Source organism: Ascidiella aspersa, chromosome 7 (assembly GCF_963924565.1).
Source record: "Ascidiella aspersa chromosome 7, kaAscAspe10.2, whole genome shotgun sequence".
Classification (NCBI taxonomy): domain Eukaryota; kingdom Metazoa; phylum Chordata; class Ascidiacea; order Phlebobranchia; family Ascidiidae; genus Ascidiella; species Ascidiella aspersa.
This window is the reverse complement of record NC_139453.1, coordinates 20666230-20693716: the sequence shown is the minus strand read 5'-3', so window position 1 is coordinate 20693716 and position 27487 is coordinate 20666230. Positions and strand designations below refer to the sequence as shown.

Genomic DNA, 27487 nt, shown 5'->3' with positions numbered 1-27487 from the left:
AACATTAACTGTACCGGTTCAGCTCCGGGCAGCACATAATGTTTTATGTCCGGTTTTAAGTTCAAGTTAAAAGTTCCATTACCGGTACAAAATACGGTTTAGAACTGGTTGTCCTAAACTCCTAAAGTAATAAAACAAATAGGAAACAGCTATAAATAATACGGCGAAACAATTAAGACGCGCCGTTCAATTATGAAGATGCAGTGTTTATTTACTTTTTCGAACACTTGTCATTTGTTTTGTTTTTCTCACATTTGTTGTTGCTTTTATACTTTTTGGTCGATTGGCTGGGATATATTTAGATTTACGAGCCTACCTCTTATAAGTACCTTTGTTGACTCAGATTTATCCCAAGTAACATCATGAAAAATTCGAACTTTTGTCTTACAAACGTAGGAAATAGGTAAACTTATGTCAGTAATCCTGTTATCTTAGTCACATTACTAAAGTGCTCCAAATTTAAAATAGCTTGAACTTTTTATATTAAAAAGCCATGGCGACCTGCGTAAGTAATTTTTTTCTGGTTTCGCGTATGCCTCCGGCTTACTGTCAAACATTCGGTTGTTTTTTGACAGGTAAAAATCCTTTCAAAACGGTCCTTTTCAGCGCTAAAGCCAAAATACATTGCTCGCCTATAATATTCTGAAAGGTACCGTTGGTCAAACACGTTTGCTGGCATAGCTTAGTCATTTTAGCCCCCCAATTTTTGTCAATCATTAACAAAAACGTTAATTATAACAGAAGATGTAGGTGTGCGGGTAAGCCACAGACAATGTGACAAATGTGTGCTGACGTAATTGGAACGGTGGTAGTTGTTGGATCTTGGGACATAGTTCAACCTGTGATGGCTGTTGTCGCACACTGCGAACTCAGAAACAACTTCTTATGCCAATCTGTTACTTTTTGATTAATATTATTTACCACGCCATTTTGTTTTAAAACATTGTTTAAAATGCGTAACTCTATTTTCACATTGATACTAAGCCAGTGGTTCTCAACCTTTTTTCTTTCGTGGCTCATTTGCGTTGCACAAAAATTCTGTGGCCCAATAAATGTTTATGAAAAAAACAATATATAATAGGTTTAGAACAAAAAACAGCACAACATGTTTCAAAACAGATTATTTCTTTAACCGTGCATTAGTGAGATACTAGCTGCTGAACAATAAATTTACATTCCTTCTAAATTCCTTCCCACGACATTATTTCTGTAAAATTAAGTGTAGTGACACAAATAAAACTTAATTCTCATTAAGTCTAGCTTTATAAAATTGGTCTGTGGCCCACTCAAAATGTTCCCATGGCCCACTGGTTGAGAACCGCTGCACTAAGCAGTGAAACAAAATTCAATATTTATTTTCAATTTTTTTTTATTAAAAAGTGTGTGCTTCTATCCGTAAATCGTTTTTCTTTTTCATTTCTTGTAAAACCTCCTAAAACTAATTATTTATTCAGGTCGATTTAAACAGCCCTTAACCACTACTGCAGGCTATGGCATATATAGATAAACTTTTAGTCCGCTAATATTCCTTGTTGGTGTAACATCGGCATTTGTTTAACTGAAGCAGATTCTTGAAAGGAGGTATAATGGTGACTGTCGTGCGCGTTGATAGTTAACGCAAAATAATGCCCTTTAAGCATACTCTAAGACCACGTGCTAAGTGTGCAATGGCCACAACTTATTTCCCCTCAACCGCAGCTTGTAATTTAGCTGACTTGGCACACAGCTCGGCGCAGATGTTGCGCTAATCGTGGCATAATAACACCCGGGCAAAAAGTTCTTCATTTAGTATTGCAGGTGGCGAAAGACGTGCTTGTAATTTAGCGCTAGTTCCGTTCAAGGAACTTAAAAACTACGCTGCTGATAGTCGAATTTTGTATGATTCTACCATAATTAATCACACATATTTTACGGTCTTGATTTATTTTTTCGCTTGAAGTTAGCGACTGCACTGTGGTTTCGCAGCTGGCGCCTGACAGGATTCTCGACGACGCACGTGGTCGCTTTTGCTGGACGTTTGGCTGTTTCTGATTAGTTTTTTTAATGACGTCTTGCAAGTACCTGCGCTAAATCAAAGAAACCCAATTTTGTAAAATGTCACGTTAGCTGATTTAGCAGCTCTTTCAGCTGAAATCAGGAATTTTATGCATTAGATGCACTCAGTCACGTTTGTTAGCGTGACGTCATTGTAAAGAAAACAAAACACATTAATCGCACCAAAGCAGCAGAAATATCGTGAGTTATGGCGACCCCAGAAAAATTTTAGGCGACCCACTTGGGGAGGTTTGAGACCACTGCTAAATACGAATATGTTCAGCAAACCAAGTTTATATAACCTGCGAACTCATACGGTTGTTAAACATTCTTCAGAAATTCAGGTATTCAAGTAAACTATACTGGATTTTATTTTTTATAAATACGGATAATCCCCCCAAAATACCAATAGGTACCGATAATTAAAAAAAGAGTTGACTGTTGTGCTAGCGTGCTTAATAAGTTTTTGTCAAACAAATACCACACGTTAGCGCCGTCGCTTGTAATTACAACATAACTTGCCTAAAAAAACTGAACACATTCGCGTGATAGGCTACCCACACTATGGACCCATTTTACTGGCTATCAACGTATATTCTTCTTGATTTACAATTAGTATATGAAATCATAAAGAAAGAGTTGCAAAATAAATACGTACCGAAAAGGTACTTCGATTGAGTTAAGTCAACCATTTAAGACCACTTTAGTGCTCATTTAAGCGTAATTTAATTTTTTTTGCGTGCTTTCTGTGACACGACAGCAGAAATTGTTTATACTTAAATAATAGCGTGTTTTTTAAGCAAATACGTAATCCTGCGTAAAACGTGACAAAATTTTCCTTTAAAAAAAATTGCTTACTGTTAAAACCGCTACTACAAACGCGATATTTTGCGAACTTTACTTAAACTTGCGTGGTTAAACACATTGTAAAAAGCCCGAAGACTTTGGCCTAAATCACTACAAATTATTCTTGGAAAGGTTTGTTATGCGATGACCGTGTATGCTTTCTGATATTAAAACCATGGTTAGGTGCATGCATGGCCTGATAAGTTGATATGAAATCCCCCAGTGGCGACTTAACCAAAATCAAAGTGGCTGTAAATATTTTGGTTGATAAATGACACAGGTTAGCTTATAAACACCTTTTTCATTTTTTCTCCAGATTGGCCTATTTTGCCTTTAAACAAGGATACTATTTAGAGGTTGGTTTTATATACCCAAATCACTGGACATGATATCTGATTTCGTGAGTTATTACGTAGAAAAGTAATAAAAAAACGATGCAACCAATTAACTTTATCGATAAAACACGCTAACAATTACAAAACATGTTGCAATGTATTCACGCTGGTTTAATGTTAGTAATCAAAATTACTTGTCACGATTTTTTGTCACGCTTTTCTGATTTCGCTATTCGGGCATTCGGCTTAACCATAACTGACCATTTTAAGAAAGCTGGTTGTAAGTGACAGGTCATGTTAGTCATAGTTAGTCGTATATTTTTTAGCGTACAGATAAAGTCAGTCCTAGTCGTTTAATTAAACAATATCTTAAGGGTGTCGCGACAGAACCAGACTAAACACCAGCTGCTTTATTACTGCGTGGGTTAGTGCAATAATATTAAAATAGCGTAAGTCATTCGCTGTTATCCTAATCATTACGAATCATTGCGAGGTCAAATAAACACATAAGCCTCTGTTGCGGTAAGCTAATATTACAGGATAGTTGTCTCAGTTTAAAAATGGTGCTAATAAAAACATCTGTAAATTAAGCCAACAATAGTTTCTAGCTATATGTTTCGAAATCATAACGTTTTTTTTGTTGTTCTACTTCGACAGTCCAAGGAATAGCTAATAAAAATAATATAGCAGCCATAAAAAAATGTTAGAACAATTCTGTACTATTAATACTAAGAATGGAGGCTAGGGCCCAAGTTCTCCAATCAAAATTATTAATAATTAATTATTAACTGATGCATAGACTGATAACCATGGTTAAGACTAGAACGTCCGAAACTGAATAGTGCAAGTAGGTCTCCATCAATTTTGCATTGTACTTAAATATAAACTAATTCCCCCTAAGTTAAACGCTATCATTGGATTGAACATTTGAGGTTTATACCTGATGTATTTAAAATTTTGCAAGCGGCTTAAATGAACGTGAATAATATGATACACAGGTTCATAACTGGGGTACACGTGAGAAATTCGGGGAATACCTGAGCAAGTTCATTTTACTGGAACTGTGGCGATTTTCCGCGACAGCAAACAAAATAAATTGTCGTTATCTATAGCGAGCGAGGAAAAAGATCCCTTATAGATGTAGCCTTTTAGATAAAATCACCACTCTGTGCATGGCAGTTTATCTACTGGCGTGTTATCTTTTGTCTATGCTTTTTTTCACAAAAAAGGCTTGTAACAAAAGGTTTACGGCACATGGTCGGTCACAATATGTTTTATCAAATTAAATTAGCCCGGATTAAAAAAGGGGAACCACTGTCATAAGGTAAAACAGTGTTTGGTTGTTGAATATGGACAGCATATCATTCTTAGTTTTGATAAACACATTATATCATGGCACATCCTATATGTAGTGCCTGTAGCAAAGTAAAGTGATTCATTTCCTCTTTCAAACTATTCTAACGCTGATGTTCATGTGAGAATAAGTTATAGATGCGCAGGGCAGCAAAGTCATAACTGATATTATGTATTTCCTATATGATTTTCTTGTTGTAACGTTTATTTTGTTTAGGTTATTTTTTTAAGGCTTTCTACGAAAGTTAATAACAAAACAACGTAAAATAGCAGAAACATAATGGTAAGTACATGGTTTATATTTGTAAATTGTAAAATAAATATGTTTAACATAACTATCAGTAAAGCATTTCGGTAGAAAAATGTCGAACAAGGGCTAATTAATGAGAGACAAACGACAGAACGCGCGCAGTAATAAGCAATCAAGTCTGTTATTGCAAAACTATTGTTAGGTGAATTTCACGATCGACCAGATCCGGGCAATCATGGACAAGAAGAGAAATATCCGCAACATGTCGGTAATCGCCCACGTGGACCACGGAAAGTCCACACTGACCGATTCGTTGGTCACTAAGGCCGGAATAATTGCCCAGGCCAAAGCGGGCGAAATGCGGTTCACTGATACCCGAAAGGACGAACAGCAACGATGCATCACCATTAAATCAACGTAAAGAAAAGTCGCTGTTTTGTTAAGTTGGACTTAGGTTAATGGGTTCTTATATTAAACAATTCATTTTTCTTAAATAGTAGATAGCTGGCAAGGGCTGACCCAGGAGTTTCTTTGGCTTGTATGATTTGTTTTCAATGACGTCACATATAGTTACGTCATAAAACAAGCAGCCTAACGTGTTGTTTCCGGCCAACTCGTGCAAAAATGTGCAAAAGAAAAGTCAAAAGACACAAACACATTTAAGGAGACAAAGCGTTCGATTTTGTTTTGCCATTTTTTTTATTTGAAGGAGACGTGAAATATTAGGCATATATCAAGATTAGTTTGACAAAAAATACTGTACAAACATCATCGTTTCAGTTCGGCAACCACAAAAAACAAAGAGTGCTTTAATTGTTAAAATTTCGATGTTGGATACGTGTTTAGGATACAATAGCCGTATAATACATTCGCGCATAGCGCCAAAAATTGGCAACAAGATATAATAGAATTTGCGGTTTGAACCCACGTGACTAGCCTATAATCTCATGGAAATGTGTAATAAAAAACCTTTCGAAACGAGATTACGTATATCATCTAAGTTGATATTTTAATTAGACATTGAAAGCTTAAAACTCTTGACTTGTAAGATAAATTTATCAACCAAAAAATTGATAACAAATTAAGGTAATCAAACTTCTTAACGCTAAGACAAATTTGAACGTAATATCGATACCTCGTAAAATAATTTTATATGTTTTATTTTTATCTATTTTGCATGTTTTAACATAGTAATGATGTGATTTATCCGAAATTTAGGGTTCAGAATCAGATTAAAATGTCAAGTATCGGAAAACCCTATGTGAGATCAACAGTTTATTTAGAGTGCTTAAACTCGGCCACACCTTAAAGTTAGGTAGCCTACAAGTAAAACTGTTAAATTGTATCGAATATTTAAAAAAACATTTTCGTTTAACTTTGTAGCGCGGTATCTCTTTACTATGAGCTATCGAACGCGGATAATGCATGGGTGACGGAAGAAACAGATGGAGCTGCGTTTCTCATCAACCTTGTGGACACACCCGGGCACGTTGATTTCTCATCCGAGGTCACCGCTGCACTCCGTGTCACTGACGGCGCACTGGTTGTTGTGGATTGCATTAGCGGTACGTCTGACTAGCGCAATGGTTCCCAAACTTTTTGTGTTTTAACAACCCCTTTTAGGTTTTCGATAACTTGCGCGACCCCCAATTATAGTGTATGATACTACACCTTCCAAAATTAGTAAATTCAAATTGTGAAATAATGTAGACGAATGGTATCAAAATTTGGCTAAATGTCCAGATTTAAATTTCACAACAAGCTAACGTTACGGTTTGAGTCCATTCATTGTTATTAGACATTGTTTGACTAAGGCTACAGCTTGATTCATAATTGAGAAGTTTAATGTTGACATCATAAACACGACAGGTTCACTGCAGCAAATCCAACATAGACACAAATGTTAGACTGACGGTTGCTTTTGCTCCTATACTTGTAAACTATTTGTTCGTACTGCTTATTTCTCATCAAGTTTTACGTTATCATATAATACACGGCGACCCCCAGAAATCCCCTTGTGATCCCCTTGGGTGTCGCGACCCCCAGGTTGGGAACACTGGACTAGCGGAAAAGTATAACCACAGGATCGCAACAGTGTTTCATTAAAAACCCACGTGTTACAGTTTGACATATCTAAGAAAAATAATTTCCTACAAAAGTTTCGCTGTAAAATTGTAACGTTCCGTTCAGGTGTCTGCGTGCAGACTGAAACCGTTCTCCGTCAGGCAATTTGTGAGAGAATAAAGCCCATCCTTTTCTTGAACAAGATGGATCGAGCTTTGCTGGAGCTGCAGCTCGAAAAAGAAGACCTTTACAAAACTTTTCAGAAAATTATAGAAAACACAAACGTGATAATTGCCACGTACTGTGATGACGATGGTCCTATGGGAAATATTCAGGTTCAATTATTTTTGCAACGTTAAGTTAGCGGTTGTTTCTTTGTGCTCGTTAATCGAGACTCATAATAATATTATTAGGTCTTAGTTGTGGTAAAATGTATTTCTGCAAAGTTAAGCTACCGTTTTCGACAATAAAGCTTGGACCTTTTGTAGTCGTGGTAAACAAACTTAAAGAGGCAACAACACAAAAGTAAACCAATAAATTAAAGCCTCTTTCATTCCAACAATTTTGAAATAACTAAAAAAACATTTTGCTCAAGATTCTTTTTTGGCGGTGAATGTTTTTCTCTAATGTGCCTATTATAAAATCTTGAAACAAATAAACCACAAATTTTAAGCCCATGGCGATCCTTAACATTTTTAGCTCAACACAAGCAAAGGGGTCTTGTTTTTCCGACCAAAACGTTTAACGAATTATTTGCTGTTTGACAATAGGTCAGACCTCAACTCGGAACTGTTGGATTTGGTTCCGGCTTGCACTGTTGGGCTTTTTCGCTGAAGCAGTTCGCGGAAATCTACGCCGCCAAGTTTAAGATCGAACCGAGAAAGTTGATGCAACGTTTTTGGGGCGACGAGTTTTATAACGCCAGGGAGAAGAAATGGTCAAAAACTGGGGGTGAAGGCTACGTGCGCGGTTTTTGTCAGTTTGTCTTGGACCCGATCTACAAGGTATTGCCTAAGCGGCTATACGCGTTTTAACAACTATTATCGACGAAGATTTTTTATTCAAATAGTTGTAAAATCGAACAAATAAGCAAAGGCTATAGAACGAAATTTAATACATAATGCTCTGCTGCTGGCGTTTTTAGTCCTTGTTTTATATAAGATGTCGTCTTTTTTAATAAGATGTTTGATGCCGTCATGAATTTCAAAACGGATATCACCAAAATGCTTTTGCAAAAACTTGCAATCACACTTAGCAAAGAAGAAAACGAACTGTCCGGAAAGCCCCTGATTAAGGTAAAATATGTGTATTTTAGGAAAACATTATATAGTATCGTTTTTCCAAAAAAGGATAGTATGCATTCAGTTCTCGCATGCGCCTATTATGGCATTTGTAGCAAGAATGGCATTTCGTGGCACAGCCATTTTCAGCAAACACAATTTGGCAATCACTGGTTCAGAACAAGGATATAGTTACTCCCGCCAAGAGTAACGGTATATAGGTCTAACTTCAAAACAAAAGCCTCATAATTAATTCTATAGTTGCATTCGGGGATTTAGAAAGAATGGAAACATTCCACGGATTGTGGTTAATTAGCAACGACCAAAAGAGTTAATTACCAATTTAATAACTGGCCTAAAACAAATCTGGATATAATTTACTATGATTACCGTCTTGTAAACAACAACTACAAGAAAATACATAGAATCCGTGATCAGAGTAGCGCAGCTCGGATAATAATTTAGCATTTCGAGTCGTAGGTCGACAGCCGTGTTTTAAGGTAAATGGTATCAACTTCCTCTAGGTGAATGCTATTGGTCGCATTAATAAACTAAACGAAATATGATTTGATTGCATTTTGGGTAGAGGATCATGCAACGCTGGTTGCCTGCAGGAGAAACACTCCTACAGATGATAACAATCCATCTTCCTTCACCTGTAACCTCCCAGAAGTACAGATGCGAACTACTGTACGAAGGAGCTCAAACTGACCAAGCTGCTGTTGGTCAGATGGAGGCCTAATCGTTTTCTTCTATTATAACAAATTTATTTATTTTAATTTATAAGTATAAAGGACTCGTAATGTTACTTGATCATGACCTCTTTATCAACGTTTTAGTTTAACCTTTTGAAGATTACTGTTAAACACGCAAGATGTCATAACTTTAAAGTTAGAAAATATATTTCAAAAAGTTTTACTATCCTTACACAAAAATAATTTCACAGCTTAAAAGAAAGTGATATGGAATCAACGTTTTACTTTAAAGCATAACTTGGTTTATAGCGGTGTAGCAACTTATGTTTAATTGCGAAAGGCTGAAATATTTTTTAGAGACTCGCGAACAACTGGTTCAGTAAAAACGTCACAAGAGCACTTATTACAAATTTTGAGCATTAATTTCATTCAAAGCCAACGATGGAGATTAACTTGTTACTTTAAAAAACGCTTCATTGGGCTTGATCAGACAACAATTGGTAATTTTTAATGCTCCGCTTGTGTGTGACAGCTACTGTAATGACGTAAAACATATTCAACGCGATCGACTAGGTGAAATGTTCCGATCGACCTGTCGATCGCGATCGATGTGTTGGCTATACCCCTGGTTTATAACGCAATGAAACATGTTTCCACGATATGGATAATCCGGACAATTTAATGCGTATATTTTCGTTTAGCTATACAAAACTGCGATCCGAATGGCCCTCTTATGATGTACGTGAGTAAAATGGTTCCCTCTTCCGACAAGGGTCGTTTCTTTGCGTTCGGGCGTGTCTTTTCTGGAAGAGTAGGCACAGGACAAAAAGTGCGTATTATGGGGCCAAAATATGTGCCCGGAAAGAAAGAAGATCTTTACTGCAAGTCAATACAGAGGTACGTTCAATTTGCCTGGCTTTTAACTAAAATCAAAACTTGTGTCTGATATCCTTTGTCCAACATTCATTAAACCCAATAATAGTCAACAAAGGCTTTATTCGACGCAGGTTTGTTTGTGACACGTATTTCTTAACCTTTATTTAGACACTTCCAGCCCAGAAAAATATAAAAAAAATTTATAACGGCCACCAGAATGTCGAACGATATAGGTGATCTGGAAATGTACTTTATATCAGGGAATATTTTTTAGGCCAAATATTATACATGCTAGTGTAAGCTTGGCATAAATGTCATTGTAAGTTGGCGTAAATTTGAATTAAGATCTAGATCGGTGCCATGAACTGCCCATGACACTTTGCAGTGAAAAGGAATGCGTCAAAAACAGTGAAAATCGCGCCAAACGTAAAACGATATCCATTTTCGTTCTTGACAAAGACATATAGTTCGCCAACTGCACAAATGAAGCAAACTTATTGACCGTGTGGTAAAACAATATGGCGAAAACCGGCAACCGTTTGAGAACCGGCGGGTAAGAACGACTGGTTTAGATGACAGATTAAAAATGTCATGCTCCTAATGAAGTACAGTTTGTTGATATTTAACGTTAGTGTTGTTACATGCTTTTTAAATTGGTTATTTTGATTCAAATTTAACTTTAACAAGTTTGACAAGCCTTATAGGCAGGGTTGCCATACAGTCCTTATTTCTAAGATTTGTCCTTATTTCGAAGGGCCAGGTCTTAGCAAACTTAAATGTCCTTATTTCTAAGAAATGTCCTTATTTTCGACTTGCGTCCTTATTTTGTCTTAGTTTCAACAACTACAGATCTTCGATCGTTTTCCTCTGGTAACCAGTGTTGAATAATGTTCTAAAATTATGCTTTTGCGGCGAGATTTTATGACATCACAAATGAAAAGGTACTCCCGCGAAGTACAAGTCTCAGGATTTCACTTCTGAGTCATGAGATAGGTAGGGCAGTGGTACATCCAGGTTAGTGCTGCATTTTGCGCTACAGCAGAATAGGGTGCGGCGAAGGCAGCATTTTTTGCGAGTGGTTGGTGAATGGGGAAATGGGTGCAGTGCAGTCGACACTTCGATTAAATCAGTACAGCTATAAGCGGGGTGGCCAACACTTGATTTGCGATCCACTGTTTGATCGCCACACTTTACCTGGTCGATCGCGTTATGTGTCGGATTTTTAAAATAACTTTCTTTAAGCAACATTAGGAGGAATAGACCACAAAACAAACAATAAACCTTGATAAATTGCTGGAGAAGATTGTTTCTGGCTAAAAGTAAGGAATGTGATATGACACGGCTCGTATAAATACAATGCATGTTTAAACATTTTTTCAATGCTAATCTAATTTTTCGGTTGTCCTTAATTTTGGGTTCATGTCGATGGCAACCATGCTTATAGGGCTGGATAATAAGTGTATGAAAGAGCAAAACATGTTTTAAGAACAATTTTAATGATGGGACGTTATACCGAACCCATTGAAGATGTACCATGTGGAAACATTTGTGGACTTGTTGGGGTTGATCAATATATTATTAAGACCGGAACCATTACTACCTCCGAACAGGTATACAAATTCCAAAAAATATTGACAAAATATTGTTACCTTTTATCGAACTAGTTTACCTTGACATACATATATTTTATGGAGTCGTTGTGCCTCTAAGGTTTTAATAACTATGAGAGGATATATTCACAAAAGTTGTTAACATTTCCTAATCCAGTTTCTATATAGTTCCATGTATATTATAACTTGAAATAACGCTTTAAAAAGACGAACCAACTAAAAGGTTGTAATGCAAACTTTATAAATTACTGGCTATATGATTTATTCAAAAATATGTTCCTTATAATGAAGATGGAACCCCTGTATTAAAATAACACCTTTAAGAAACTTGGATACAATATTTTTAATATTTGTTTTTAATAAAACATTTTAAATCATTTTTTAATGATTTTGAATGGCAGAAGTTAAGCGTCGGATAGTTTCATCCTCTTATAATTTATATTATAGGCAAATAACATGAAACAGATGATATTTAGCGTCTCGCCAGTTGTACGGGTTGCTGTTGAGCCGAAAGATCCAGCGCAACTACCTAAGCTTGTTGAAGGGCTGAAACGGTAAAATAGATTTTTAAACATAACTAAACAAATCTACACGTATGTGCACAACTGTAATCTAAATATACCACTTTCAGAAGTCGTTCTTTAGATTAACGATAACGGTACATGTATCACAATTTAGCAGGATACATTAGGGGTGCTAACTAAGATCGGTCGATTAATTAAGAATTTTTATACAAACAAGGCTAGGCTAGACGGTCGTCGGTGAGATTCCAACTCATAGCTCTCGGTACTGAGGTTGTTTTTCTACCGATTGTACCAGACACTCGGGAAATGTAAAATTTAAAAGAGGAAAAATTTACTACACAACTATAACTATCGCCAACCATAAACACCAACTTGCTAACCCTTCAATTCGTCTGCTTAGCTTGGCGAAGTCTGACCCGTTAATAAAATGTAAAACCGAAGAGAGTGGAGAGCATATCGTGGCTGGAGCAGGGGAGCTTCATCTCGAGATCGCTTTGAAAGATTTAGAAGAGGAATACGCCGCAATTCCAATAAAGGTACTAGAACCGATGGTAGGATTTTATGTGCTTTTTTTAAGACGAAAATAGCCTTGCATCTCTGTCTATGTGGTGTCAAATGCCTATGTGGTGTCAATGTGTACATTTGGGACATTCAACGATGGGATGTTTTAGCATAATTCGTTTCTAGTATACTTCATTACAACTACAAAAACATTGGCTTAAATTTCAAACTATTTGTTTAAATTTGGTTCGTTTAGAACGTACGTATGACATACTTGTCTTAAAATGGTAACTTGTAATTGCTTTTTAAGAAATCTGATCCGATCGTATCCTATCGTGAGACTGTCAGCAAGAAATCTTACCAAACGTGCTTAGCAAAATCAGCAAACAAGCATAACAGACTATTTATGACTGCTGTGAACATGCCTGATGGTCTTCCTGAGGACATTGACAACGTATGTATTTAAAACTGTGTGTACGCTGCTTGTACATCTGCAACGGGAATCAGTGTATTTATAACATTATTTGACTGCTATGCAACTGGGGAAACGACAAATAGCCAAGCTTTATTGAGCATGAGTATACATGCGAAAATTAAAAGAGAGCGACACTCGTTCTATTCAACACGAGGAAGTTGTTCGATTCTTCCCAGGCTTAAAATCTGGTCAGTTTGGAAAGACTTAAGTCCCAGTTAGGTCATTTTGTAAAATTTACGTCAAGTCATTTTCAACAAATAGCAAGTCAAGTCACAGTCCAAATCATTAGTTACGCCAATCAACGTCAAGTCACAGCATTGGCATAAAAAAAATATTTTTAGCAAGTTAACATAGATTACATTTTAAACAATGACCCGATTACCCAATTCTAGGTATTCAATTAAATCAAATTAATATACGTCAAGTCAATTGTAAAAGTCACTCAATCTAAGTCAAGTATTTTGTCTAAAAGTGACTTGTCTTTGATCTTAAGTCAAGACAAGTCATCTTACCCAAAATACTTAATTTAAGTCATTTGAAAACAATAACTTAAGTGCACTCAAGTCAAGTCATGGATTCATTAGGTTAAATCATTGACTAAATCAATACTACACTGTTTCTTGCAACAGCCTACCTTCTTTAGCGTCAATATATTGATATAAAACATGAAAATTATGTCCAGGGCGTGATTTCGCCGAATCAAGACATCGCTGCTCGAAGTAATTATTTGGCCACCACATACGATTTGTCAGGTGCTCGAAAAGTATGGTGTTTTGGGCCAGAAGGAACTGGACCTAATCTTCTGATCGACTGTACAACTGCCGTCGCCTACTTAAACGAAGTCAAGGACTCTTTTGTTTCTGCATTTCAATGGGCGACGAAGGAGGTATGAAATACTTTTCACCAAAATTTTCTTCAGGCAAAAAAACACAAAGTTTAACTACTGAAATCACAGCATTTACTGCTGAAATCACGGCATGGTGTAAGGCAACCTCTGTTAATTAAATCAAGATTGCTGTAATAATCCATCTTTGTAATATATCGTTTAGTGGCGTTTAGTGAAATCAAAAGACCCTAAAATCATATCAATCCTTTTTTACCGAAAAAATAATAATATATACTAGTATAAACATCTTAAGGGATTTTATTAGTTATTGTTAGCCAATTTTTTTATTAGGGAGTCTTATGCGAGGAGAACATGCGAGGAATTCAATTTAACATTGACGATGTAACCCTCCATTCTGACTCAATACATCGCGGTGGAGGCCAGATCATACCAGCTGCTCGTCGTGTCCTCTATGCCTGTGAGCTAACCGCACAACCAAAACTGTTGGAGCCGTTGTACCTCGTAGAAATCCAGGTATTTGCAAGAATTGAAAGAATTACAAAAAAATAATCGTTCCTTTTGTTTAACGTAAATCTCAATTTGTATTTTGGTGAGCTATTGGCAAAAGACATATTGCTTTTAAGAAAAGTGTTCCGACACTTTATTATGTCGGTTACTATATATACTTCTGTGCGTCATCCCATTAAATACAACAGTATTTATTTTCTAATTGTAACAAATAGTCTGTTAAAAAAATTAGGTCACTCGTCAATATATGAACAAGTATTTGCATCGTAATGATCTAAGACTGTTTATAAAAACACATAAAACATAAAATCATTTCTTAAAATTTAAGAAACTGAAGATGCCTTATAGGCGAAATATATATTTTCTGTAAATTTTAAGAAATTATTTTATGTTTTATCTGTTTTTATAAACGTCTTAGATAATCTGATACGAAAACAAGAATCTTTCTTTTACAATTTATTGTCTGCGGGAGATTCCTTACTTCCTAAAGTGTTTCAGCTTACTATGCATCGTATTAACTGTTTATGTTACAGTGTCCACAGGATACGACAGGAGGCATTTACGCAACGCTAAGCAGACGACGTGGCCACATTTTTGAGGAGACCCAAGTTGCCGGCACACCACTGGTTCATGTTAAAGCTTATTTGCCTGTCAATGAATCATTTGGTGAGACGGTTATGCCACTCGTTATTATCAATGTTTCTTGAGTTTCTTTCAAATTATGAGGTATTTTGGGATATTTAGTCCCTGGGCAAGCGAGATGGGTTGATTTTTATTAATTGATTTATAGGTCAGAGGATTTTTATAGCCATGTCTTTTAATATTTTATTTAACTTGTGCGCGGGTCGACTGTTTGGAAAATAATGTTCCCCATTGACGCCATTATGCGGTAGCTATCATTAAGAACTAAATCGTTTGCTGTCTATCAATGATGTCCATAGGACCATAAGTATTATGTTTTCAAACCTAAATAATTTTTTTCAAAACAATGCTTCTTTGTGCGGTAATACTTTTCGTCCTACCAGTATAATCATAACAAACAAAGTGAATAAAATGGCGCAACAAAGCCTATATTTTTGTGCCACCCATTTTATTCCAATACGCAAAGTTTTAGCAAATAAATCGTCACAGTTTCCTTAGTGTAGCCATTTCTCCATGGCTTCATACCGCATATATCTCATGTGGCAAATTTAATTTCCCAAACTCTTGTTTAAAATTTACAACAATCCCTATAATATTGAAAAGTAAATTTTCTCCCTCCAGGCTTTACTGGAGATCTACGTTCAAAAACCCAAGGCAAGGCTTTTCCACAGGCCCGGTTTGACCATTGGAAAGTGATAGATGATGATCCATTATTAAACGGAACAAAGTCTTTTGAAATTGTTCAGCAAATACGAACACGCAAAGGACTTTCTCCGGCTGTTCCGCCACTAGATAAATTCCTGGATAAACTGTAAAAAAACGGACAAATTGTAATTATTATTCGGGCGTGCAATTATCTACAGAAACCCGATAATAAATTAAAATTATATACTTGTTTTAGCATTGTGTTGTTATAGTTTACATACATTTCACATACATATTTATTTGGTTGACGTATCCTTCTGTTGTAAATAAAGTAACATTCAAGACATTAAACGACAAGTCGCTAATATGCTGCGCAGAAAGTGAGTCGAATCAAACGCTTTAGAGACAAAGAGTTTCAAAAACGTTATATATAATTGTTGCACAACTTTATAATGTTTCAATTTTTAACACCTGTGTTCCACTTGCCTACATACGACATGACCATTAATTATATTTACGGAATAATAAAAGTTGGTTATAAAGCATTAAGCAATCTTACTTGCACGTAGTATTAAGAACGATCGTTTTAAAGATTGTGTAAGTAAACACTTTATAGCTATCCCCGTAGCCAACCTTCACGACATGCCGATTTTTTAACGAGTTTTTTAAGGGTCGTATGTTTTGGTCAACTAATTTAATGGTCAAAACAACAGTCCAACAAACTGGTGTTTGATATATGAAAGCTACCATAGGTGACAAGGGTATGTAAAAAAAACATTACGGATCCAGGATGTTCGTTTGAGCGGGGACATGAAAATTTGTAGAAAAAACGTCAAGTTCTTTGTCACACGACGTCATAAAAGCGATCTGTAGAAACCTGCAGAAAGGGCGAACCGTTGATTAACATTTCAGGCATTACCAGTGCCTTTGCAGACATTCCTCTTGCTTGCAAAACGCCGCAGAAGTAGTCATGTCGACCCAATTGGTATTGATCTGGGATGACGGTTATCCTTGCGGGAATTTGGTCGATGAGCAAACTTACCGCTTTTCGAATCCCAACGTGCTTAGGTGGATTATTATTGACCGTTCACTAGATGTAACGTTCAGTAATCTGGTCAGCAGCTTTCGTTCGCAAAACGGCGTGTTAGAACCAGAATCTATAAGAACATATGTTTGGAATTCGTTTTCTCCATTTGGAACGCAAACTGGAAACATTTCTAGATAGTAAATAGGCTGGACATTGCCTCTTCGTTTGCGCTTCCTTCGATAATAATGAATTGATGAGCTTCGGCCATTCTCTTGGATTTTAGATGCTTAGTCTTTGCCGATGTGTACCAACAAATGATGATAACGACTTTTACAGCAACCTTGACTGCAGGTGACGTCACTGCGACAGTGTTGAACAGTATGGCCGTGGCGCAGGCATCTGTAGCAGCGAAACAGAATTCGTTGCAGTCCTCCAAGCAATTGGACTCAGCGGACATATTGCACGTCGCCACTCTCCCATCTGTGTTTTGTACTTGGAGAAAAGATTGCCTAAAGTGGGAACATACCCGTATTGTACCAGCTCTCGCTATCTCGGAAAGAAGGGGAGTTACACAACCCGAAAATGGCGATGCAAAAGGCCTTTTCAATGGGTTGAGTCACCATTTAACTGGTTTTCGTCGCAACGTTTATTGGATAATTGGAGTTATGGATCCTGAATAGTCCCGACGCGACCAGCCACTTCGACGTCTAGAGCCTCGGTTTGGAAACATTTCTTCGCAGAAAGTTTCCAGCTGCGATACCTCGGTCGACGGTGACTTTTGCTAAAACTTTCTTCGAAATTACGCCCGGTGCCTCCCTTCACTCATGCAGGACGTCGAAGTGGTGTCACGGTTTGTGACGTGAGACACTCCTCTTGGTGTATTATAGTAATGCATGCGATTTCAAACCTTAGCGGCTCCGCGATATCGACTGCTGCTCCTCCTTGAGAATTCTAGCGTTGCATTACGTTTTTGGCCTGAACGACGAGTTGCATCGTCGACAGGGCTCACCGGCACGGCGACTCTGCGGAGGAGCTTCATAAGACCAAATAATCGTTGAACTTGCTTTCGCATGGCGATACACTGTGCTTTCGTTGATCCGGGCCCCGGGACGACTTAAGTAACAAGGATATTGCCACATAGGGACATAAGGTGGCGGTATTGGGCATTGACATGTAGTGAAAAGGTAACAGATAAGATCTTAAAGGCCTTAATCCTGCTTCAACTCACTTTCGACGTCTTCGTATACAATTGTTTAAACGTATTCCATGCGACAGGAAAGAGATACATGAGTTATGCGCAATATGCTGTACTTCGCACAACGACGAAGAACAAGATCAGAGTAACAAACACAAGAAACAAAATCGCATTTGCAACTCTCGCAAAACTACGGTTCAGAGCGTAAAGCGGGATGCAACATAAAACTAGTGCCAAATTCTGCAGAGTCTTCCAGGCACAATTAACGCACTGCGCAACGGAACCTTAGGAGCAACAAACGTGGACATAGCGTGCTGTGCAATGCGACTTCGGGCGTGGCTATTCGTTACAACGGAGAGAACTGGCGTCCAGGCACTTCTTTGAGCGATAGAAATTCGCGTGTTGCACTGCATTGTAACGGAGACAAAAACACCAGCAATTTTAGACGAGGATAGCTTAAAAACTTTTGTAGAAATCAAGCTTTGTAATACTCGCCACTGGTTTCTTTTAATTACCGCGATTACGTTTGACGAATGGCGTACAATTATCGCGCAGTACAGTGCATGAAGAAACGGTGCAGATTTTCTGTTAAACGAAAATTTATCTGTGGCGTTCAAGTGGCCTCGTGTTGCCGCTGGCGGTGACTGCATGAATGCTAATTGGCCCCAAAGGTTGGAAAGTGATTTACTTCCAAGTGGAAGGCGCGCGAATTACCACGCCTAATTAAATTAGTATGAAAATGTGGCTATATAGCGAATAAAAAAACAAGTCCAAGTCCTCTCAAACCATCTCCGTGATTTCCCTTGTGTTTGAAAATTGGTACCCATAACGTGTGCACTGAAATGGATTAAAAAAAAAAAAATAAATAAATAAAATAAAATAAAAATAAATAAAAATAAATAAAAATAAAAGTGTACCACAGCACCGCTTTCGGGGACCACTGATGTGGGAAATAGGAAAAAATATAATTTTGAAGGGAAATAGCCTAGTGAGGTGAATAATCTTGTTGACAACATATTCTTGGCGGAGAACCATCAACGCCATTCCTGTAATACCACCGTCCACCATTTACCACAATGAGCCTCACTATATGACGTATTGTTTTTCTACTAATAAAGTGAAACTGTTTCTGTATTGCAGGCATAAAGATGCGTCAGATGTTACGGAAGAGGTTCGCTCCTCGTTAAGTATTGTTTCACATCTATAAGTGTCAATTAAAAGCAATAAAATTATGCTTGAAAAGGCTTGACATTTCAACTTTCATGTTGCTTCGCTTTTATTGGTGAAGCAGCGTAATAAAGATACCACGCATTCATGTCGACATTAACCCAAGTTTTGCCAATGGGCACGCAACGGAGTTGATGCTTCTACCATGACTTTTACAAAATTGAATTTGTCCTTCAATTCATCGTGACTCATGTGGCCGTTAACATCCTATTGGCCGCTCTCCTCGGCCATTGTACAATGTAGAATCCAGGTTAATAAGGCGTGGAAAATCTGTACTAAAATTCGCTTCATATAAAGCATTGGTGTATGTAACTCAAATATGGTTATCGTGGCAACATTATATAGTGTTGGCTCAAAATAACATTGCCACATAACCAAGTCATGTTGTACGGTTATTTTAATCACCAAATATAATACAAAACGTCAAACGTAACGATTGTGTTCTCCAACAGACTTGTTTTGCTGAATTTCTAGAAAAACACTTAACGGTTGAACATTAGGCCTATACGTCCAAATCGGCTATGGTCTCAATTTGATTTTCGAAGCCCTCTACAAGCGCTATAAGTGTTTATAGGGTTGCCGTATTTAAACACGCACAATCCATAACAAGCGAAATTATAGTTTAGGAGCCAACAAAAAAGTCAGAAAATGACTGAGTGTGCGCCAAAAAAACTTCAGTTAAGACGCATTAGGCACATACAAAATTAATCTATATTGGGGTTGGAAAATATATTTGACCGAGGCCGCATGAGAAACACATTATGCCGTAGCGGACCGAACCACTAGGAGGAACTAATATGGTGTTCTAATTAATAAAATAAAGTTGTGAATAAAATAGTGCACCATTTTAAACACATATCTCATTTCCCAAAATTGGAAAAGGTATTTGTGAAATGATGGCAAAATATTTCAAACCTCCGAATTTTAAGTACATTTTAGCGTTTCTCCCAGACTCAGATTTCAACACTGAATATAGCCTGACATGTCAGAAAATTCTGACGTATGACAACCCTACACGAACAAGTATTTTTAGCCTTAAAAGCAAGCCTTATCAAAAGGCAATTTTAAAGGCTTACGGTAAACCGAGATTAAGTAGTCTAAGTCGGAAAACAAACCTGCGGAGTAATCGTGATGCGCTATATATTTCACGCTGTTAATAAATATTTTATGCATTTTCTCATAGCAATCATATGTTTAATCCCTCTTTTATTCTAGCTTCGCGCTTAACTCCAAAACGTTTTTGTTTTGCGGTAATCTAATGGAAACTGGCCACGGGCTATGTTTGAGCGTTCTTATGGATTTGGCGATGAAACGTGAGTCTAAAAATGGTTTCTGCAAACAGGAGTTCTGCTATACTTCTAATTTACCGCGTAATTTCCCACGAAGCGTGACAAATCTCACAGTATCTTGCTGAACTTTAATCAACACATGCAGGGAATCCCCGGATACGCTTGCCTTTCATTCGTTCACTGACTGTAGCCTACTAGTAAATGTACAAACTGCTTGAATTCCGTATGACAGGCGAAAACGTTTTACAAAGAGTGTTCTGCAGTTTGCCAAGTAACGCAAAGTAAGGCTAACTGGTTGATCGAAGAAACGATTTGTCATAAAATAGATTTTTGTCAATACTTTTTAGAAAGAAGTTGTTCCTATTCGCTTACGTTGTTGAAGTTTGGCTCACTTAAATATTGGCTAAAATTAATCATATAACGTGAAAAATTGTTTATTTTATTGAGTTATTTTTCGCTGGACCTTCATGATCGAAAAGTGAGGATGTGATATTGCATTACTTTTCTTGTTAAAGTAATTTTTGTAGCGGGGTGAATAGTTCTTAGGCCTACTGAATAATAATGTTAAAGTCGTATCTATACTTGTAATAACGAAATGGGACTTTTTGCCGTACAAAGACGTAACCTGAAATTTTACAGCTAAGCAAACAGTCAATATTATGCGAACGAGTTAAGTTTTAGCAAACTAAGGAAATTAAATAGATGATAATTTCAACGCTATATAAAAATGATAACAAATCAACCGGATTTAACTGAACTTAAGGCATACCTATACTTATAGCAAGTTGTAACTAGATATTTGTTACAACCAAAAAAGATTACACAAGACGTATTTCATTCGATATGAAATAAGACAAACTTCGACGAAAAGAAGCGCACGCCGGTGACGACACAATTCAAAGTATTATTGCGAAAATCACCGAAGCAATTTGCCTCGAGGCTATACTCATTACTCACTTGTGTGAGCGCAACTTGAATTCCAGTATCATACAGTAGTAGGCTACAGTTGTGAAGCAAAGTATCAACTTAAAGTATACCCAGTTTAGTATTATTAGGTTTCTGTATATTATTTTATTGCTGGTTATTTTATATTTTTTACTAAAATATCGTTATATCGTAAACGTTGCACATTTAAGCGGCTTTGTATAACATTTTTTCCTTTAAATGTATTCAATATACAAACTGCTGTTTTTTGAATCACGAAATGTTTATATTTAACACATTTTCGCAATATTGTTTCACAGAAAGTTTGTTTGAAGTCGTCCATAGTAAAAACTAAACATGTTGCTGCGAGCGTTAATCATGTCAGGTCTATGTAGTGTTGCACTTGGTATAAACTGCCACAACTTACTGGTTTTGGGATCGCAAATGCCTCGCTTGCAAACATGCCAAGCCGATCAAGTTTGCGCCAAGGCTGAGATGAACGTGTCAGTGGAGGCCGGATTTCGTGCGTATATTGTTTATTATTGATTTGCTATCGAATAATTAATGTTTATGAAAAGTTATAGGCTATACACTACACGATTAGTATTAGTACTGCTTTAAAAGATAAACAATTAAACGGTCTTTACTTCGGATGAAAAGCAGAAAACAAGTTTGTTTAAACAGATAAACCAGGGGTGTACAACCGTTAAATCGACTGACCAAACATATATATTTATTTATGTTCGGATCAACCCACAAGCAAAATCGGTATATGTGGATCAGACTGCTGGCCAAACGCAGATTCACTATAAGGAACATGCAGAAAACTAATATTTATTACTCAGTTGTTTATTAGTCAGGACTGTTTAATGAGGATATTTCGTGCACGGTACCCTATAAAGATTGGAAACTCTTAACCAAGTATGTTGGACAAGTGCCAATTTTAGTGCTAAGGCCAGTTCGTGAAGCAATTCTCATACCAAAATCATTAGCTTCGTCATTCTTCGTAAATTTGTTACATTTGGCGCACAGGTGGTCGCACGTTGCATACCCGTGACCGTGAGCATATTGTAGTTTTAACCGTTTTTCTGGATTAAATCACCACCGAGAATATTTAACAAATTCAAATGATAACACTGAGTTAAAAAAAAACATATTAAGTTTTAGTTAAAATAAATTACCTTCGTTTAACAAAAGTCATATACTACAAGAAAATCGTAACAAAGTAGTTATCTGACATCATCAGAATGTCAAGCGATATCTACCAACAATAATATTAGCACTCATTCGTAATGCCAATAACATACGTGTTTACCTCTTTAGGTGTTTTGACGTAAAACTAGGATGTGCAACCCCGAAGAGTGAAAATAGGTGGCGCGCGAAACAAATACTCTGTCGGATAGTTGTATAACCTCCTTTAAATAACGCATGTTTATCGCCCAGTCAATTTTTCCAAGATTCTTTAATGCAAATCACCCAAAAACATAAACAAAAAACGAATTGTGTGCTGTGTTATCGCTCACTTATAATTCGGTTCGGTACACGCAATCCAGTCTTTGAATAGTACTGAATATTAAGGAAGTTTTGGGCATTTACGCCGAAAATTCCGTTTTCACAGTTCATATTATTTGTCAGAATGAGCAACACTTGTGGATCGTAAAGTTAGGAAACTAAAAGCGCAAATATGTTTCCCGGAGTGTTAGGACACTTTTAGGCAAGCCGTATTCAGCGACCAAACTGATTTGAATATAAAATCTGTAATGGTTGCACCTTAAAGCAATCATACACATTGTAAAAACTATACGCAAGTGACAAAAATGGTTTACAATTACACAAGCAAACTGAGAAATACATTTTGTAAAGAAAATTGTATGGCGAGACAATTTGTCACCGGTTATGTCAAGGTGACGATATTTATTAAAATCCTAAAAGCACGCTGAAACAACTGCAGCCAAATCTATAAAAACATATAAGGAAGGGTTAACCTGAGACAACAGAAATATATAATATATACCAATAGTTGTATTGACATATAGTTTTTGTATATTTTGTATTTAGGAAACTTTACTAGCGAACCCACACAGACGGCAGCATGCGTCAACAAAACATCGTGTTCATCTGACAAATGTGCCGAGGTTTTACAAATTACATTCGATGCCAACTTTCCGCTTTTCAGTTTGGCAAAAAATCTGACTATTAGGTATAAATAGCGATAAGCAAAATATAAAGCTTTAATATCTGAATTATTTTTTGCTGTCTTTTTGGTAAGTTTAGTGGAGAAATTTGTATATTGTTTTGTATTATGCCTTTAAAGCAGTGGTGGCCAAAGTTTTGTTGTCGCGACCCCCTTGCCAGTTTACAAGAACTTACGCATTTCTTTTTTATTGGTTTAAAATAAGGGTAAAGTTGACTCAAAAACACGACTGGTTCACTAAAGCGAATGTCGTTAACATAAATGTTAGACTGGCGCATTATTTTACTTCTTACACTGCTAATTTGTTTGTAGTGTGTCGTTTCTTGTTAATCTTTCTTTCGACAAATAGTACAAGCGACCATCCTGAAAACGTTTTGCGATCCCCAGGTTGGGACCACTGCTTTAAAGCAAAACTGGTATAACATTAAATTTTTTCGCAACCTATATAGATTTATAGGACTAACATGGGCGTGAATATAACTACCAGGTATAATTGGTTAAGTATAATATGCTGTACGAGTTCCCACCTTATTGTATTTTATATAAAGTGAAAAACGAATTTGAATTTTTAGGGATCACGGACACTAAACAAAAAACTTGTATTTCAGCGGCTGTTCACTCACGTGTTGCGACTGGGATTTTTGCAACACAGGTTCGATCGCAAGTATAAACGAGGAAAAAAGCCTGCGAACATCAACCATCGCCGCTTCCACCCTGCCTAGCAGCTCAACCACCCAGCAAAGTAGCCCTGCGTCAGTTACGACGAGTCCACTTGGTTCTACAACGACTGCGGCTACGGCTTCTACGCCCTTGGCTAGCAGCACGCCGTCAACAGTTTCAACTGAAATTTCAGTAGAAACATCCGCGACGTCGACACAGATTTCTCCAAGTACGTCTGTGGCGACTTCGTCGAAACCTGATCCCGTTGTTACCACCGTTTTGACCCCTTCGACCACTTCTAGTAGTTGTCACGCGGCTTTGCACTTGGCTTCGTTGCTTGTATGCACGTTGTTTGGTACGATCATGATACTGTATTAATCCCTTTATCGTGTAGTTTTCTTGTTATCGGCCAATTGCGTTACGCATGCGTGTCTTACTGTAGTTCCTCTTGTGTAACAAACACTTTAACTATTTGCATAACCCTTTGAAAATTGTTTTGAAAGGCAACGTGGCGTGTAGTTTAATCACGAAATAAATACGTAAAAAATATTACGTATTAAATAAAGAGGCAACTGTGGCCCCTCGTTATTACGAAATATTGTTTCATGTACGCCTAATAAAAACATGGTCAATTGTGAGCACCGTCGACTGTCGTATTCGATATTTTCCAAAACATAAAACGGTTTTAAAGAAAGTTAACGGAGACTTGAATTCTGTCCAATTTACGTCGATTCTTTGGAGAGAAAACAATGTTGTGTTAGAAGTCTTTAGGATTCAGCTTACACAAACAAAATTTGACCAAATAGCTAATGTTGCCTAAGCTTTGGGGCTAATAATTTTCCACGACAGAAAAAATTTTTCAAGTAAATCAGCAATCAATATTACGTAAGTGCTACATATGTCATGTCATCAAAAGACAGGAAATCAAAATCACGAAAGCAGCTATCATTCCTGCCTTTAATTCAAGACTGATCAGTGTAAAGCCGAAACCCGTCAAAACAAGCAAGTGCGTTATGAATGTGACGTCATTTATGAACCTAATCAATAGTGTAAGACGAAATTTTTATTGGTCAGCCTATAGTTGGATTTTCCATTAAAAAGTAAATTGATTATTTTTAATCGACGTTGTCAGTATCCGAGTGGAAAAATAAAACTCATTTGGTATATTAGATTCGCATCATTAGATACCTAGAAACTTTTACAGACTGGGAAGATAACAAAAAATAAATTATCACAGGAAATAATTATACCCAAACTAGGATACTACTGCACGTTGTATGACGACATAATGAACATGTCTTTGCACGCATTTAAATTGATTTTGCCAATTTTCAGGATGCCCAAAGCCGAAAATTTTCCTATTTTTTCAACAAACGCTTAGAAGCTACATATCTATAGTTAAATTTACCTATTTTCCTGATTTAGAACAAGGGCTTTCGTTTGGTCGAAATCGTTTTGTGAATGAAAATTAAAAGCGCATATAGGCATAGCGTACTGTTGTCAGTTTAAAATATAGTCCGGCCATCCACAATGATCAAGACGTTCTTTTTAAAATAACCTTACTATAAGTGTTTTTATCATTTAGATTAGAAATTCTGAAGATTAGAAAATCTGAAAATTAGAAAATCTGATTAGAAAATCTTAAGTAGACGGTTGTCTGTTTTTCCTAAATTGATTTAAAAAGAAGAAAATGTTTTTTTAATGACTGTGAAACGAAAAGTAAAAAATGCTAAAACGTATCTAATTAATTAATTCCAGGACTCAAATAACAACTGGAAAAATCAAAACACCTAGAAACACAACAGAGATTCAAACATCCGAGACATAGGCCTAACGAAGACAAGAATGTTGTAAATGGATTATGTGTTTTAATTCCTGTCCTATTCGAATTCGAGTTTAGCAAAATGCTACTTTTTCGCGTCTCAGTTAGAACATAGAATTTGAATTAGCTATAATATTGTTTGTTCGAAACGACCTTCTATAAATTATAATACAACCACAGTAATATTTGCCATCCACATTCTTATGAATAAATTGCGATTTAAACTCAATTGATAATAATTTATTAAATGCAATTCTAATTCAAATTATAATTTTTTTTATTTTTTTTAGAATTCGGTAATTTTTATTCTAATCGAATTTTAATTCTTAAAAAAGCTAAAATAAATTTATTTGTCCATGTCTTCTTCTGGAGAGTAAGTTTCTTGCTGTTTCGGGGTAATCTTTTTAGCATAATTAAAAACATGATTTTGTGAAGTTATTTCTGAAATGTTTCTTTAACGCCTAAATATATATAGGTGTTGGTTTCATGGCTCCCGCAAAAAGAAATACGGCTCTACAATAACGTACCATACTTGTTATTATTTGTAGTTTAATTAACCCACTTTTGTAATATATTTTTGTTATATTTAAATGTCAATTAAACTTTGAACCGTAGGCCCGTGCCCCGTAGTCTCAAACATTGTGTTTTAAAATCACCACTAATAAAAGTTTAATAACTTTATAACGGGTAACCCCCTTACTGAGTCCTCGTTACTCTGCAGTTTCTATTAACAAACAAAAATATTGATGCACTTATTTTGTCCTGCAAATCTTGATTCACTAAGTCAGTATAACAAATCGAGTTAAGCGTTATTTGTTAACGTTTTACATCTACTCACTTTACTTCGCGTAGAAATTTAGGCGCACATACTATTGCACGTATCGTTCACGTTAACCCAGTCTGCATTTCGTGGCAGGTGCATCTCTAACATTTTTAAGTTGTGTGCACACATGAATTGGTATATTGCGCACTTAAATTTTCAACACAGCTAAATTGTGGAGGATTCCCAACCTCGGGTGTGCAAAATAACATGATTGCACACCTCAACCCCAATCTACATTCAATGACACTCCACGCCGAAATCTCGGGTGTATAGCACCAAATTTTGAGGAGTGCAGACCAAAATTTAATGCACACCTAAAGTTCGGGACTGTAGCAAAATTCTACATTCTTTTCAATTTAGGTGTGCTAGTTACTAATTCAAGTGTGCACACAAATTGCTTTTAAAAAAATCTCGGTAAATATTTTTTTGTAAGAAACTTGTGTGCACACCTGAATTAGTATATTCTGCACTTAAATTAAAAAAAAATATTCTTCCACAGTGATGGAAATAAATCAGTGTGTGACAAACAAAAACGTAATTACTAATGCCAGCGTTCCTCAACCGGTGCGGCGCGACGCACTTATGCGCCGCGACGCACTGATGCGCCATGGTAAGCTACCAGGTGCGCCGCGAGCAAAAGAAAAAAAATAATTTAATATATAAAACATGTATTTTTACTTTTCTATTAGGCTTAGCTCATTGATTCCACAGTACTTTCAAGTACAAAACACAAGAATACCTATACAAAGCAACAATCTAAGTCAGAATTTTCATAGTACAATATTACTAAGACCAGCGACATAATAACGCCAGATTAGCATCAATGGCCACAACAGAATATG

The 27487-nt window shown here is 36.6% G+C and overlaps 2 protein-coding genes across 2 annotated transcripts; both read left to right on the top strand.

Moving 5' to 3' along the window:
* Positions 1–5026: 5026 nt before the first annotated feature.
* Positions 5027–15654, top strand: LOC146138267 (translation elongation factor 2-like). Its single transcript, XM_083394848.1, has 15 exons — positions 5027–5235; positions 6202–6383; positions 7009–7217; positions 7653–7886; positions 8064–8177; positions 8749–8887; positions 9559–9754; positions 11220–11343; positions 11791–11897; positions 12268–12403; positions 12679–12822; positions 13526–13729; positions 14021–14203; positions 14731–14863; positions 15461–15654. The coding sequence occupies exons 1-15, from the start codon at positions 5054–5056 to the stop codon at positions 15652–15654; spliced, it is 2481 nt and encodes an 826-aa protein (XP_083250974.1). The 5' UTR covers positions 5027–5053.
* Positions 15655–21471: 5817 nt separating this feature from the next.
* LOC146138266 (uncharacterized) lies at positions 21472–24638 on the top strand. Its single transcript, XM_083394121.1, has 3 exons — positions 21472–21669; positions 23205–23346; positions 23949–24638. Exons 1-3 carry the CDS (start codon positions 21504–21506, stop codon positions 24376–24378), a joined length of 738 nt encoding a protein of 245 aa, XP_083250247.1. The 5' UTR covers positions 21472–21503; the 3' UTR covers positions 24379–24638.
* The last annotated feature ends 2849 nt before the right edge of the window (positions 24639–27487 follow it).

Excerpts from the sequence above, each read along its gene's own strand:
- LOC146138267 (XM_083394848.1), top strand. The coding sequence starts at position 5,054 with ATGGACAAGAAGAGAAATATCCGCAACATGTCGGTAATCGCCCACGTG. Across the intron at positions 11,898-12,267 it reads CTTGTTGAAGGGCTGAAACG|CTTGGCGAAGTCTGACCCGT; the intron begins GTAAAATAGATT and ends TCGTCTGCTTAG. Across the intron at positions 13,730-14,020 it reads TTCAATGGGCGACGAAGGAG|GGAGTCTTATGCGAGGAGAA; the intron begins GTATGAAATACT and ends TTTTTTTATTAG.
- LOC146138266 (XM_083394121.1), top strand. The coding sequence starts at position 21,504 with ATGTTGCTGCGAGCGTTAATCATGTCAGGTCTATGTAGTGTTGCACTT. Across the intron at positions 21,670-23,204 it reads GTCAGTGGAGGCCGGATTTC|GAAACTTTACTAGCGAACCC; the intron begins GTGCGTATATTG and ends TTTTGTATTTAG. Across the intron at positions 23,347-23,948 it reads GCAAAAAATCTGACTATTAG|CGGCTGTTCACTCACGTGTT; the intron begins GTATAAATAGCG and ends CTTGTATTTCAG.